Source organism: Psammomys obesus, unplaced genomic scaffold (genome assembly GCF_907164565.1).
Source record: "Psammomys obesus unplaced genomic scaffold, mPsaObe1.curated_primary_1811, whole genome shotgun sequence".
Taxonomy (NCBI): Eukaryota; Metazoa; Chordata; class Mammalia; order Rodentia; family Muridae; genus Psammomys; species Psammomys obesus.
Genome location: NW_026592118.1, coordinates 12,835,855 through 12,852,353, shown reverse-complemented (window position 1 = coordinate 12,852,353; position 16,499 = coordinate 12,835,855). Strand labels below are relative to the sequence as shown.

The 16,499-nt window shown below is 40.1% G+C and overlaps 1 protein-coding gene across 1 annotated transcript in view; it reads right to left on the bottom strand.

Annotated features, from left to right (window-relative positions):
• Positions 1-16,499, bottom strand: part of Rheb (Ras homolog, mTORC1 binding) — a 43,440-nt gene that overhangs the window by 5,307 nt on the left and 21,634 nt on the right. The window contains exons 2-4 of the mRNA XM_055612754.1: positions 16,218-16,289; positions 11,850-11,917; positions 5,795-5,877 (exon numbers count right to left, since the gene is read on the bottom strand). Of these exons, the coding sequence (XP_055468729.1) occupies positions 5,795-5,877; positions 11,850-11,917; positions 16,218-16,289 (223 nt within the window). The remainder of the gene's footprint in view (positions 1-5,794; positions 5,878-11,849; positions 11,918-16,217; positions 16,290-16,499) is intronic.

The window sequence follows — 16,499 nt, the reverse complement described above, 5'->3', positions numbered from 1 at the left end:
AAGCATAGAAACAGATATCATTTTAATGGAGAAGTTTAAAAACTTACATTTATAGTAGGAAAAAATACAACACAGATTCAGAAGAAGGGATTATCAACTCTCTTCACATATGATACTCAGTATACTTATTGAGACTACTCAAAGTAAGATAGGTTCATGGGCTGACAAAGCACAAGAATATCTACCCTCAAACTACATCTACTGAAGAACAAAATGTTTAAATGGAAATCTGGAGATTTTTTTTTTTTTTTGAGGTGGTTTTCCATAGTGATCAGCCCTGTTCCTGGTTCCTCTCTCCTTTTTTTTTTTTTTTTTTTTTTGAGACAGGGTTTCTGTGTAGCCTTGGCTGTCTTGGACTCGCTTTGTAGACCAGGCTGACCTTTGAACTCACAGAGATCTGCTTGCCTCTGCTTCCCGAGTGCTGGGATTAAAGATGTGTGCCACTACCACAGGCTTCAGATTGACTTTTAAGTTATGTATATATGTATATATGTGTGTTTGTCTGTGGGTACCTGCATAGTCTAGAACAGAGCAATGGAATCCCAGGAATTGAAGTTATAAGATGATGTGGACTGCCATGCATGTGTTGGGCAGTTCTCCATGCTCCTTCTCCATCCTCAATAGCACTTCCTAGACTTTTTACATAAACCCACAAACTTCCATAGCTCTAACACCCTTCTTTGCAGTGGTATCACAGTACCAATGTCAGGGCAGACATAAGAAACTCAAAAAGGCTCAAGCTTTGAACAAAGACTGCTGAACACATCACATACACTGTTAATAATAAAAAACTAAGCTAGGCAGTGGTGGTGCACCACCTTAATCCCAGTACTCGGGAGGCAGAGGTAGGTGGCTCTCTGAGTTCAAGGCAAGCCTGGGTCTACTCTGAGTTCCAGGACAGCCACTGCTACAGAGAACCCTGTCTCAAAACAATCAAACAAAAAAAATTAAATTAAATTTTATTATACTGAAAATTCTGATTTCTTAAAACAAAAACAAAACACACAAAAAAAATTATAAGAATATATTTTCATTTTAATCCCAGGTGTGTGGATATGGGGCTGCCTCAGAGTGCCTGCAGCAGCTGACTATGATTTGCTCGTGCTCTAGCAGAGGCATGATTTTGCCAACTGCAGATAGTTTCTGCGATGGTGTGACTATAGAATTCTGTCAACTTTACAGGGCTAAGTTATATAAGCTAGGGCTCTGTAGGTAGGGTTGTTGGTCATTCAGGGAGGTTGTTTGCAGTTTGTTAGTAGTTGTGCTCAAAGAAGAAACATAAAGGAAAAAAATTAGATTCAGGGATCTCTCTCTCCCCTCTATTCTTTCTCTCTTATCTAATGATAAAGGGTAAAATGGGAGTGGGAAAGCGGAAAAGAAGAACCCACAAAGTAGAAAAGACAAGCTACATTATACCCCGCTGAAGCTCACCAATAAGGGCACCTCTATTTTTATAAGCTGACTTTGGACGCAAAGTGCACTTGTTGCATTTGCCTACTCTGAAAGAATTACAGTAGCCAGTCACATGAGAAATATCTGAAAGGCTGGGACTGGGCGAGAGCCAGTGGGAACCTCTCTAGTAATTGCACCTTCTGTTTCCTCATGGTGACAGTTGACTCTTGTGATTGCTTAACAATGAGCTGAGGAATAGAGAGATGGCTCGGAGGTTAAGAGCACTGGCTCTTCTCAAAGGTCCTGAGTTCAATTCCCAGCAACCAGAAGGTGGCTCATAACCATCTATAATGAGATCTTGTGCCTCCTTCTGGTCTGCAGGTGTACATGAAGGTATAATACTGTAAAATAAATAAATAAAATGTTAAAAAAACAATAAGCTGAATATGCCAATAGTATTGAGTGCCATGAGGTTAGGATCTAACAATCCTTATTTCCATCTTGCTGCAGATTGATTTATTTTGTGTGTAAGTCCTGACAAGGTGGGTCATTTAGTAGAAAAATGGGAATGGTTTCCAGCCAGAAAAGTAAGAACAGCATCCAGTAAAGCCCACATTGACAATCCTGGAAACACCCTTTCCTAACCAACCCTCCTGACAGGCCTGAAGCAGAAGACCCAGCTATGCTACACCCATATTCTTGAGCCAGAAAACTAAGATCTCTAAACTGTTTCAAGCTTCCACATTTAAGTTGTTGGTTATGTTTCAGGACAGAATCTCATTTAAAAGCAAATAAACCATTGCTGTCTTCAAATAATTTCATTTCTATCACACAAAAACCAAACAGCATTAGTTTTGTGGGTTTTTTTTTTGTTTTGTTTTGTGTGTGTGTGTGTGTGTGTGTGTGTGTGTGTGTGTGTGTGTACAGTTGTCAGGGTACAACTTTTGGGAGTCAGTTCTCTCACTCCACCTCAGGTCCTGAGGCTCAAAATTCAATCTTTGTCTTGTGACCCAAGTCTCAAGCAGCCCAAGATGCTGGCCTCAAACTTCCTACCTGTCTCAGCCTCCCATGTGCTGGGTTTATACATGTGTTACCATGTCAGCTCTCATTAAGCAATGTTTTAGACAAGAGAGGGTATCTACAATGGATCTAATTTTGAAGATGGCACACTATGGCTCTCCAAGTGGCCTGCCCTACGCCGTTAGAAGGATTAGGTGAAAATCCAAAGCTTTCATTCTCTTTCTGATCTATAATCATTCCCCATTTCTGGAATTTGGAACAGAGAACATTTTGCTTTATGCTGTCACACACACACACACACACACACCCACCCACCCACCCACCCACCCACCAATCCTACAGGGACTTCATGATGTAAAGAAATAATGTAAGACTTCTACTTTACGACACATAATAATAATGGTTCTGACTGATAGGTAAACAGACAATATGAGAGAAAGATAGATCTGCCCACATGGTAGCTGCCTCTTGCCCATAATCCCAGCATTTGGGAAGATGAGTCAGGAGGACTGCTTCTTACACAGAGAGAGAGGCCCTCTCTTAAAAAAACAAAAGAGAAATGGCTCAGCAGTTAAGAGCACTTGCTGTCCTTGCAGAGAACCTGGTTTCTCAGCATCTATGTGGCAGCTCACAATGGTCTGCCAGTTCCAGGGGTCTGACACTCTTTGCTGATCTCTAAGGGCACAGCACACATGTGGGGCACAGACATGCATGTAGGCACAACACTCAAACACTCATGTACGTAAAATAAAAATTCAAGCTTAAAAACTTAATTGTGAGCAATGAACTGGCTAAAGACAAGTTTTACTAATATATCTCTTGGAAATTCGTAAATCGTATGTATTCAGTTTACAGATTTCTGACATGTACACTTTTTTTTTTCTTTAATTTCTCATTTGAGTCATTGAGGTTACTCACTAAGCAATAGTTCAAGCTGCGCAGAGTGGCACACGCCTATAAGCCTAGCACTTAAAAGGCTGAGGCAGGAAGATCAGGGCATTCTCAGCTACAGAGTGAACTTGAAGTTAGTCTAGGCTACTTGAAAGCCCATCTCAAACCAAAACAAAACAACAAAACTATCAGCACATATTCCAGTGCAATGAGGGAAACATGGTCTGAGCCACACAGGCTCTGCTCAGACATGACATGAATGACATATCCCCTGTCATTCAGGGGATAGTGGTGTTCACCTTTAAGACCAGCTGTTGGGAGGCAGAGGCAGGTGAATTTGAGGCCAGCCTAGTCTACAATACAAGTTTTATGCCAGCCAGGGCTACACAGTGAGACCATTTGTCAAATAAACAAATCCACTACTGAACAGATGAGGGCTCTGAATAAGTTATTCTAAAACCACATAACCGAAATCTTTGTAATCACTATAAAATGAGTACTAAATCCGTAACTATTTAGGATGTTCTTAAAAATGGAAAAGATCAGCTAGGCATGGTGGCACACCTTTAATCCCAGCACTCATGAAGCAGAGGAAGGTGGATCCCTGTGAGTCCAAGGCTAGACTGGTCTACAGAGTGAGTTTCAATACTATATTATCATAGCTACACAGTGAAAGCCTGTCTCAAAAAAAGAAAAAAAAAAAAAATCAGGTCCCAAATTAGTAAGCAGAGAATGAAAAAAAAAAAAAAAAAAAAAGTTAATGGCTTAGTGAAAAAAAAAAAAATACGGATTAATGCAGTGTTTATCATAGCTTCTTGGGTGTCCCCAGAGCTATTTCTACATTTCTCCAACTGTTTCCCAGGAATACGGAGCTGGCTAGGTTTGTTTTAACTCAAGTATAAGCAGTAACCAGCTGCAAAGGGTCTGCTCACAGAGCTGCCACAGTACCTGGTTTCCAGATATACATCAATACTTCAAGGTACGAATTCCTGCCATGGAGAAAAATGCAGACACACTCACACATGGAGGAGAAAACTGTAATTTCTGTTGGCAATAGTGTGCAGTAATTAAGACCCTAGACATTGCACAATAAGAAAACTACCAGCCACAGGAGGCCAACTGAGCACACGAACTGGAGCTTCATTAACTAAGAAACTGAACTTTCAATTCTGTTCATTTGGGCTGATTTTATTGTCTTTTTTTTCTTCCTAGCTCGGAGGACCGAACCCAGGGCCTAGCAAGCACTGTACCACTGAGCTAAATCTCTAACCCCTTGAGCTGATTTTAGTAGCTACCTTCAGCAAGGCTATGGAACAATTCTATCACTGCAGTCAAGTTTACTGTACAGCTGGCCTTGACTGTGGAGTGGGAGACTCAGGCATGAGTCAGTGTCATGTATAGCCTAAGCAACCTTGGACAAGTTACTTCACCAGCTGGTCCTTTAATTTCTTTCTATAGAAGGTGAGAAACAAAGCATCTAAGAAGGGTTACTTATGGTAACAGTTAGTGAAGGGTTATTTTAAATTTTTTCTTTATTGTGTACATGGGTGTGTATGCAGTATGGTTGACCTCAGATGCCTTCCTTAAATCATTCTCTGATTTCTTTTGAGACAGGGTTACTGAACCTGGAGCTCGCTGATTGGCTAGACTGGCTGGCTACCAAGCCCTAGGAATCCTCCTGCCTCTGAATCCCCAGTGCAGAGACGACGGACACAGGCCACCACGCTGCTGTTTTACATGGATGCTGTGGATCCACGTCTTCACACCCGGGCAGTTACAAATATTTATCAACAGAGCCATTTCCCCAGCATCAGTAATTCATCACCAAAAGGCAGACAGTATGATAAATTGACATTCTACACACCAAGAAGGTATCTACCAACACTGGTATTTCCATAAAGTCTTCAAAGACAAACTATTTCCATTGTTATGAGTTCTCCTTGCATACTCAGCCACATCTGTTTTGTCTCCTCCAACAAACCTTTATGCTACAATGGATGCAATCCCCAGTAACAAACGTGTAGCTAAAGGAACCAAAATCAATTCTCACTAACAAAACAGTGGCTGCATTTTTTCAGTCAGTAAAACTCTATCATTCAAAGGTCTCGATTCGATTCATAAATCCAAAGAACAAAACATTCAAACAAACTCAAGTCCCTACATTGTACTGGTAAGTCAATTCCATATAAATATAGCAAAACACAGAAAACATAAACCAATTCACTATTTCCCTTTCAAATAGCAGGAAAGCTGGGATCACATTCAGTTACCACCTAGGCAGTCTCAAGAAAACAGATTTTATCCTATCAGTGTAATGGAATTTCTGAGGACTCTATTTCCTGTAAATAACCTGACTGTTTCACAAGAAAATCACTAAAATCATTTAGTGTAATAACCAATTCTAACTGTTACTATTAATTCTATCACAATCTTTTTAAAAGGGTCTATCTATGTATAGTAAATAAACTCAAGCAAGCAGCTAGAGTCTTACCTTTTGATTGATGTAACAGAATACACAAGAATATAACCATTAATATCTATGGAGTATGTCTGAGGAAAAATGGAATATTCATCCTGTGGAAAAAAATTAATTACATTTGAGTACTCTTCACAGAGCAGAGCAAACGATCTTTACCCCAAGTTTTTAATGTATTACTTTAAGAGATTAAATCAAAGAAAATAAGTTCTATGCCAGATAGAGCTGAAAGACCCTGCCTGGGAAAAAGAGGAGGGGGAAGTGTTTAATTTATGAAGAAAATATTAACATTTCCAAAAGACTTGTATCATGGTCTTAAACAAAAATATGCATGATCATGGGACAGTCAATGATTAATGCTAAGTTCACATCTGAACAGACTAATTAATAAAAATGGATATTTTTGAGAAAGGAACAATCCTGCAGGCATGTGAATGAACCCATAAAGCTACAGTACTTAACTAACTCATACTGGCTCATGAATGTATTGACTAGAAAAAATGTAAAAAGACACAATTATGTATGGGAATTAGGTACACAACAGTGCCCTTCAAATCAGCACGGATAAAAAGTAACACACAAAAAAATGGATAAAAAGTAACACAATTACAAAGCCTTTTTGGGATTCGGTATGATCTCTTAATATGTACTTCAGCAAAAATGTATTCTATACAGGAATCAAAGATTTAAAGTTAAAAATGTATTCTATACAGGAATCAAAGATTTAAAGTTAAAAATGGTGTGGCTGGTAGAGTGCCTGCCTTGTAGAGCATCAAGAACCCAGTTGAGATCTAGCACCTACATAAAACCCAGTGTGGAAGAATACATCTTGTAAACCCAGTATTGGCCTGTGTGTGGACACAGGCAAGCCAAATGCTTGAGTTGGAAGTTTAGTAAGAGATGTCATCAAAAAAGACAAAGCCAACCCCTGCTCAGATGTAACCCATGGCAGCTCAGTGTCCAAGTGGGTTCCATAGTAAGTGGAACAGGGACTGTCTCTGACATGAACTCAGTGGCTGGCTCTTTGATCACCTCCCCCTGAGGGGGGAGCAGCCTTACCAGGCCACAGAGGAAGACAGTTCAGCCAGTGCAGATGAGACCTGATAGACTAGGGTCAGATGGAAGAGGAGCAGGACCTCCCCTATCAGTGGACTGGGGGTAGGGCATGGGAGGAGAAGAGGGAGGAAGGGTAAGGTTGGGAGGGGATGAGGGAGGGGGCTACAGCTGGGATACAAAGTGAATAAACTGTAATTAAAAAAGGCACACAACACTAACCCTTGGTCTTTACATGTGTGCTCACCTACTTGTACCCACACACTGACACAAGATTTCCTTCCATACATACTAGTCATCAACTACAATGGTACACTAGGACTTTCACTGCAGCACTGCGTGGCAGCAATACTGACAACGTAATAGGTCAACAGTTATGATAGAGCCAATAGCTGCCTGTGGTCACCAGGGGCTATGTGTTTATAGAATAACCTCCATGATGGAGATCTATCTCTTTTTTTTTGGATAAAGAGAGGAAAATACTGTACCTGCATATTCATTGTGTTGTGCCTTAAGTTTTATTATTTATTTTGGTAAAATTTCATTTTTAACTATAAATATTTAAAGCAATGCCGGGTGTGGTGGCTCACACCTGTAATCCCAAAATGACAGAAGGCAGAGAAAGGTGGATCTGAGTTTGAGGCCAGCCTGGTCTACAAAGCTAGTCTAGGATAGCCAAGGCTACACAGAGAAACCCTGTCTTGAAAAACAAACAAAAATATTTAGAGATTTTTTTTTTTTTTTTGAAACAGGGTTTCTCTGTATAGCCTTGGCTGTCCTCAAACTCATGGAAATCCAATTGCTGCTGCCTCCTGAATGCTGGGATTAAAAGTGTGTGCCACCACAGCCTGGCAAAGTACAACTTTTAATGATAAAAACGGTTATATTATAAAACTGCCAAATGTATCTACTCTATAGCTTTTAAATACATTCTTCTAAAGCTCCCACACTTTTTTTTTTTTTTTTTTTTGAGACAGAGTTTCAATGTAGCCCAGGATGGCCTGAAATCTCTATGTAGCAAAGGATTCATTTGAACTCTGGATCTTTCAACTTTCTCTTCTTTAAGGTCAGAAGTATAGGCCTGTGCCAGGCATGGCAGATAATTTAGGTTTACTCAAAATTAGGTCAAACTAAATGGTTTTTTTGTTTGTTTGTTTTGTTTTGGAGACAAGGTTTCTATGTGTACCTTGGTTGTCCTGTACTTGCTCTGTAGACCAGGCTGCCTCAAACTCACACAGAGACCCACCGGCCTATGCCTCCCTGAGTGCTGGAATTACAGGAGTGGGACACCACTCCCAGCAAAACCAAATTATGTTTCATGCAAACTTAGCAAGTTATATTAACCACATGCATCATTTTCTTCAATTAGGCAACTAAGCCACAATGATGGTCATGTAGTGTATATAATGTATTATAATGATGTTCTGGTTAACAATGAACCCTACAGCAATGGTAGTCTCATGAAATTTAACTGAGCTGTAAAATTCCCACTGCCTGTTAATGTCACTACTGCAGTGGGATCTTAGCATTGCAGCACAGTGCATTACACTGTTTGTAATAGTGCTAGAGGTTTAAGAAGACTATATAGTCTAGTGATATGAAAGTATAGGACAATTATGTGTACCGTAGGCACATTTAGCCTTGTCTGTCTGTCTGTCTGTCTGTCTGTCTGTCTGTCTATCTATCTATCTATCTATCTATCTATCTATCTATCGTTTTAAGGAGGGTTTTTCTCTGTGTAGCTGTGGCTGTCCTGAAACTCACACTGCGGACCAGGCTGTCCCTGAACTCACAGAGCTCTACCTGCCTCTGCCTTCTGAGTGCTGGTATTAAAGGTATGGGCCACCCCACTGCCAAGCAACATTTATTTTATTTAGAGGCAAGGTTCACTATCCTGCTCCAGTCTCCAGAATGCTGGGATTACAGGTGTCGTGTGTATAACTATACCCTATTACATACCATACATAATTCTTAAAACATTTAAACACTGACTTACTATTTTTGTGTTCCTGTGCCTGCATGAGTTCAAATGCATCACATGTGTACAGGTACCTACAGAGGCTGAAGAGAATGTCAGATCCCCTGGAACTGGAGCCAGAGGTCATTGTGAGCCATCCAATGTGACCACAAAACTCAGATCCTTGAAGAGCAACAAGTGTCTTAAATACTAAACTATCTCTCCAGCCCCTGATACATAATCTTGACAATGGTGAAATGTCCTAAAGTCCTACTTTTCAAAATGTATCCTTGTTGTTATTAAGTGATGGGTGGTAAAGTCTGTACTGATATAAAGTACAAAGTAAAAAGTACTTGCTATTTATTATGAATATCTACGGTGTACATTTTTCCTCAAATATGCAGACTACTGTATAAATTTATTATGCAATGACTTTGAGATAAGGTCTCGTTAAATTTTTCAGGCTGACCCTTAACTCTAGTGATCCTCCTGCCTCAGCCTCTCAAGCAGCTGAGGCTACAAATGTATACTAGTGGGCCTGGCTACAAATTACTTTTAAAGAATGTGTCTTTTGGGAAGCCAGAGAGATGGTTCAGTGGCTACTAGCATTGGTTGCTCTTCCAGAGGACCTGGTTCAAGTCTCAGAATCACATACGACCGCTCACAACTGTCTTAAACCCTAACTCCAGGGTATCTACTGCCTTCTGGTCTCTGTGTATACTGCATGTATGTGGTACATAGACATTCCTGTAGACAAAACACCCATGTGTATAAAGTAAAGTATAAAAAAATAAAAAAGAATGTGCCTTTATCATCAGCCCATATTATTTACTGCCAGACTCAGACCCCAGAACTGATCAACCTGAAGGCAGAGGTAGGAGATTCATTATCTAAGTTTTTTACAGAGTAAGGATGAACTGCTGGAGATGCCCTGTTTCACTGCTACAAATTCAATATCCAATATAACCTTAAAGAACTATTAATATTATTAAAAGTGAGAATTATTCAAAGTAGTTAAATCTGAATGCATTACTCAGTAACAAAAGAGCTCACTAGAGTAACAGTGGCAACCCACAAAACACACACTCCTCTCTGAGCTAGGATCCTGTCAGTTCTATTAGCTGCGTTATCAGATCATTAAAAACACTTACTGTTTGATGTCCAACTGTACATTTATGTTCAGAGCAAAGTACTTCCTTAGAAGAATGCACCTGTGTTGATTTGGAAAGCCACAGGAAGACACTTCCTCCCCAGCTCTGCTTAGATGTCCCCTTTGGTCTGAGGGACATCACGTCTACAGAAACCTCAACCTAACCATCCTGTGGAGGCTGATAACAGAAAAGCAGCAGGCAGTAAAACTTATCCTTTGTCTGCAGTTCACTGGTAAGTAAGAATGGCTGAGACTCAAAGCCCTCTCCCCCCTTTTTGAATCAGGGTTTCACTATGAAGACCAGGCTGGCCTTAAACTCACAAAGATCCATCTGCCTCTGCCTCTTGAGTGTTAGAATTAAAGATGTGTGCTACTATGCCCCACCTGACTTAGCTCCAGACTTAGCCCCCACTTTCTATAGACTTAAAAAAAAAAAAGGTTCCAAAAATACAAAAGCAGACTAAAGGTCAGGTAATGTCAGAGTTCACTCTAAACATCTTTGCCCAGGACCCCAAGTTTAAACCTGGTTTACAAACAGCAGAAGCAGTATCCTTCACACTAAATGTGTCTTCTTTCAGGTAATAAATAGTCTATTCAGCCACAAAGACAGAGAGAAGCCCCCAAAATTACTTAATCCTACTCAGAGATTCCCCCTTCTAGTTCTAAGAGGTTATGTTTGTCTATGCCATTGCCAGAGGCTGTTAGCATCTCTTGTTTGAATAGGGCCCACTGCATACTCTTTCAGAAACTGGAATGGGTCTGTGGGATTAGAACTGCTAGTGTCTGACTGATGCAGCACGATCCATCACAGGCTCTGGGTGCACAGGCTGGGGAATAAAAGGCATATGCCACAGTACTCTAGAAACTCAGAGTTAAACACATCCAGGGTTTATTTGCTTCCAAAACAAAAACTCCGGGTTTCTCCAGAGCTAACAGCACTTAGTTCAGCTACTTCCTGCTTCATACCATCCTTTTATGCTTACTTCAAACATATCCTGTACTTAAAATTAATTTCCTCTGCTTTGTTTAAGTACAGGATAAATCCCAATATTTTAGCTCCATTTCAATATGCCCAGGTCCCATTAAAAAAAGCCTCCACCATTGCAGTGATCACACCGCTCACCCACCTGCTGAACTGACCCTCTGTGACTCTATGCTGCAAGGGCAGGGAGAGTTAGAGCTGAAAGCCCAGCTCTTTATACTCCCCACCCTCCAGTGAACAGGGACAAATTCAGTTCAACAAATGGTTTCTAGGAAAGGCAGAGCTGGGTGCCATGGAAACAAGGCAGCTAAGTTGTCAAAGGGCTTTTCTGTTCCCTGGAGTTCTCTTACTTTTCTCCTTTGTCCCAGTCAGTACCCCAGCAATGCATTCCATACATCGCTGCCTCACTGATTAACCTCATTAGCCTGAGGGCTTTTTTTTCCTTTTTTGTGCAGAGAGATATGGAAGAACTTAACTTTTGATAATTACTCATCAAATCAAATCCACAATTAAATCTGACTGTCATAAAATCTAACTAATCTGATGTTTCCTGGCTGAAGTCCTCATAAAATGAAACAAGTTTTACCTCTTGCCAGTTCCCTGAGACATATTTTTCTCATGACGTAGGAAAATATACACCATGGAGGGTCAGAGGAAGGGAAGTAATATGACTTTTTAATATAGAATTAAATTTCAAAAAACCATTATTCTGTAGTGGGTGCTAACCCTCACTCTGCTAATAATAAAGTTAAAACAGTTCTAAAGTAGAAAAACAATTCCTCAGAGATGTGCCATGTGGTCTCACAAAAGGCCAGGCAGACAGATCATTAACATTCTGCTGCATCCACAGCCGGAGATCTTGGAGTGTGTGTGGGGAACGCTGGGCAGACTGGCAGACCTGCCGAAGGAGATTCTGAGGGTCACTTACCTGGCCCGCTGTGTCTACAAGCTGAAGATGATACTCTTGACCATTTACTGTGATCAACTTTGTAAAAGCTACAAAGGAAAAGAGAATGAAATACTAGTTTATATACATTAACTCTGGATTACTTACAAATTTCAACAATGACTACTGATTAAACTGGGTCCCTATTATTTTGGCAGAAGTTGGCATTAATAGAAAATGAACAAGCTTCTATCTGTACAGTGTCTCTTTCCTCCATGAGCCTGCTAGGAACTGCTAATGAAAATCAAGCTTGGGGAAACCTTGAATCCTTTCCAAAGGAACTTGCAGTCAGGCAATAATAATTCACATTCTATAAAACCAAATGGCTGTGCTGTGGAGCGAGCACTCTCTCTCTCTCTTTTTTGTTTAAAGATTTATTTATTATGTATATAATGTTCTGCCTGCATATATGTCAGCATGCCAGAAGAGGGCACCAGATCTTATTATACATGGTTGTAAGCTACCATGTGGTTGCTGGGAATTGAACTCAGGACCTTTAGGAAGAGCAGCCAGTGCTCTTGACCTCTAAGGCCCTCACTCACTCTTATAAACAAGTGAAATATGCTATGTAAAGCCTGAAGTCTAAAATGAACCAAAACCACAAAAAACTAGTAATAACTGAAGTGCTAAGAAGCTCCAGTCCATTGAAAAAGCAAACAAACACACACCAACAATTTTACGGAAAGATGACGCAGCAATGGAACAGATGTTCTAGGCTGAGTCCACCATTCCTTTTCAGCTTAAAGATCTAAGCAATTTGTCACAATCTTCTTTCCAGTAAGAATGAAAAAAGTCAGTTCAGAATTTCAAGGGGACATGCTTCCAAACACAAGAGGGAGGGCTACTTACAACCACAAACCTTAGCCAAGTAACCATCTGTAGCCCCACAAGGAAGTACAGCCATTCTCCTGGCTGTGTCTGTCCTGTACAATACAGGTCCAGTAGCAGAAGCCATCCCTTACTTTTGCAGCAAAAAGAGATCTCAATATGTCTCACAACCAAAAAGAAAAGCAAGAGACAAATGGAAACTATTCAGAAAACCAAACAATAATGAGAAAAGCAGGGGATTCCATGCAAATTCTAGGTGCTTGAAGAAGGAAGTCCTAAGCTGATGGGCAGGTTCAGACATTAGCCTTGATGCTTTTCTGGAAATGGTCATATTAAGAAATAGGTGAACCAAATGAAAATGGAACAAGATTAATTCAAGATGGAAAATATGCAATATAAATTCACTGATAGCTGGGTGTAGTGCCACACATTAAAAAAATCCCAGCATTAGGGAGGCAAAGGCAGGCAGATTTAAGACCAGCTTGGTCTATATAGCAAGTTTCAGGCCTGCTGGAGCTACACAGTGAGATTCTGTCTTAAAACAACAACAAAATTCTCTTATTCTATAAAAAAAGAGTTGTACTCTGACTTCTAAAACTTGGGATCACCTACAACTGTAGGAGCCTTCAATCACTGTCAGTCAGGGGGCAGTGACATATATCTATGAGAAATTGTTCAGCTAGAATTAAAAAGTCATGTCCCAGGCTTGATGCAAATGATGTAAGAAACACTGGTGATGAGAAAAAAAACAGCTACACTTAATTAGAACTAAATAGCTGTAGTTGTCACAAGGTATGACACAATTGTTTTGATCAGATTACTGAAAAACAAAGGCTCATTTATTTACAAATACCTCCTGGGTACTACTGTACCAGCAGCACTGTTCTATATGCCTGGATGCTCCAAGTCCCTGACCTTGAGCTGACATCTCAGTAAAGAAGGGAAACCTATACAACTACCATAGAACCTGGTATTGTGTCTAGGAAAATGGCACCAGGAAGAAATTGTATTAAAGGAAAAAAAAAGAACAACAACAACAAAACAACAACAACAACAACAAAAAAAAAAAACCAAAAAAGTCAAGGGGGAGGGGAGAAGATAACAGAGATATAAATGACCAAAACACATTCTATACATATATGAAATAAAAGACACCCCCTCCAAAAAAAAAAAAAAAAAAACCCAGTTAAGGCAGGCAGTCTAAAATATGCTAGCAAAGTTGTGAAAAACAAGTAAAACTGAACACAGGGAATCTGGGCATAGTACTCACCTCCCAAGCACTCAGAAAACAGAGGCAGGGTGATCTTAAAAAAAGTCCCAGACTAGCATAGGATACAAGTCTAGATTGTCTCACCTCTGCCCCTGACCAGGTGAAGCCAGCAAGTAGGCTAAGACTATTTACTAAGGAAGTCTTATGCTAACAAAAGTAATGGGTTTACTTGGCATTTACAAAGTAAGACAGTGTCACTAAGGAATGCTAAGCATCCTTAATTCATATATACCAAGACAGCTCCCAGCAAGGCCATGCTTGGTAACACTGATACTCTTCACCAGAATTTCCTAACCACAGCCAAGCGGTGGTGGTGTGCACCTTTAATCCCAGCACTTCGGAGACCAGCTTAGTCTACAGAAGTGGAAAACACAGGGTGTTTTTGTTTTTGTTTTTTTTTTTGCTTTGTTTTGTATTTTTTTTTTTTCAAGACAGGGTTTCTCTGTGCAGCCTTGTCTGTTATGGGCTCCGCTGGTCTTATACCTCCCTGAATGCTAGGGTTGAAGTTGTGTGCCACCATGCCTGGCTTCCTGTAACTATTGAAAATGAAGAAGTCCCAAAACTTTATTTTACAGACGTAGGTATGTCACAAATGTGCCACTTATGAACATTTGCTATTAATAACTTATTCTATAAAGATATATAATCATTATATATCCTATAATGATAAAGGCAGGTATAAAATAATTACCAGATTTTTTCCACCTTTTTTTTTTGTTTGTGGTGCTGGGGGGTTTGAGACCAAGTCTCAATATGTAGCTCTGGTTGGCATAGAACCTTTCCTTTCTTTCCAGTTCATGTTCTTCTCTTTCCAGTTCATGGATACCACTAAACAATGCTTTTTTACCAAATAGTGGAGGAATTAAATAAGGGTTTCTACCTGACAGGACTATGAAAATACAATAAATAGAATCCAGTGATAAAATAAGCCCCCATCAACTCTCAAGGGATATTCAATTTGATAATCATTTCTGCTCTTGCCTGCAGACCTTACTGAATTAAACATTATGAATTTAACTTTACAATGATAATGTCTTCACTGCTGAACACCAAAAGAGGAAAAACCCAAAGGCACAATAAAGTGTGATACTGACACCCTTCAACTAGTCAAGCTGGTTTTCCCGTATTCCTAACTGCTCAGAAGGCTCTCATGCGGAATAATCAGTTAATAGGCAGAGATCAACTTGGAACTCAGGCAACAAACACGGCCACCACACAACACACTCTTCCCCAACTAACTCCCCACCCATAAAACCCATCCAAACATCCATATTTCCAGAGGCCAAAACTTTTAATTCATATACTCTTCCCACTGTCCTGTAGACTCTCAGTAAAGAGTCAGAGTGCATCAGTGTGTCTGCTGCAAGCTCAGGAGGTAAAGGCCAACATGCTAGTCACTAAGAACCTAGTTGTTAAATCTGCTTCCATCTAACATGCCAACGATATACTCCCATTTAAATCTGTTCCTAATGACAAACCCTAACATGCCAACGATATACTCCCATTTAAATCTGTTCCTAATGACAAACCCTCTATCAGTCCTGGTCTCAAGTACTTGACACCTTAGCTCCAGAGTCTAGCAGGAGGCTCTAAAATAGTGAAAAAGGACAGCCCAAGTTCCCAACAAAGCAGCTGCTCTGGATGCACTGATGACAAACACAGACTCCACTCCGAGCATCTTTAAGAGCGTCAGAGGCAACAAGTAAAGGCTGTGGCTGGTTCTGGCTATATGTGCCCTTTCCTGCATGTGACATGAAATGCAACAGACTTAGAGACAACTTCTGTCCAATGCTGTAGCACCTGCTGTGATTCCAGAATAGCATGTTTCCCAGCAGCTTCTTTCAAGTCTTTAGGACTCAGAGAGCAGGGTGCTCCTCAAGGTACAAGGGTTTGGAATGTTTTCATTATTTTCAAACCTGACACCTATACAAAGAGTTCCTGCTGAATGAAGGGGGTGGGGATAAAAATAAGACTGTTCTCAATTCCTTTTTCTTAAAGCCGATTCTGTATATGAAAGTTCTACCAGTGTGGGAGCAGATTCCTATTGATTGATATATCACTTTCGTCATATGAGAGGACATAGGAACTGAATAAAAAAGAATTCAAGGCACACTGACTAAAATTTCTCCAAGTTTTCTTTAACTCCCCCACTGGAGAAATATAAAGTTAACAGACCTTCAAGACTCTACAAATAGTATTTGTGTACAAAAAAATGCTTTCTCAGTTCCTAAGTAGTTGAAAACAATACTCACTGTTTTCTATGGTTGGGTCATAGGAGTCAACAAATTGGCCTTCAACAAACTGAATTGTCAGTGAGGACTTTCCTGTAAAAGAGAACATTTAGACTTATAGGCACACTTGGATAAAAAGAACTGTTTTACAAAAAGCCACTCTAGGACTAGAGGGATGGTTCAGTGATTAAAAGCCATCTGAACTGAAACCTAGTTTGATTCCAAGTACAAAGTTGGGCAGCTCATGACTGCCTGTATGTCCAGCTCCCCTCCCATACAAGCAGTAAAAAGAAAACGTTGATA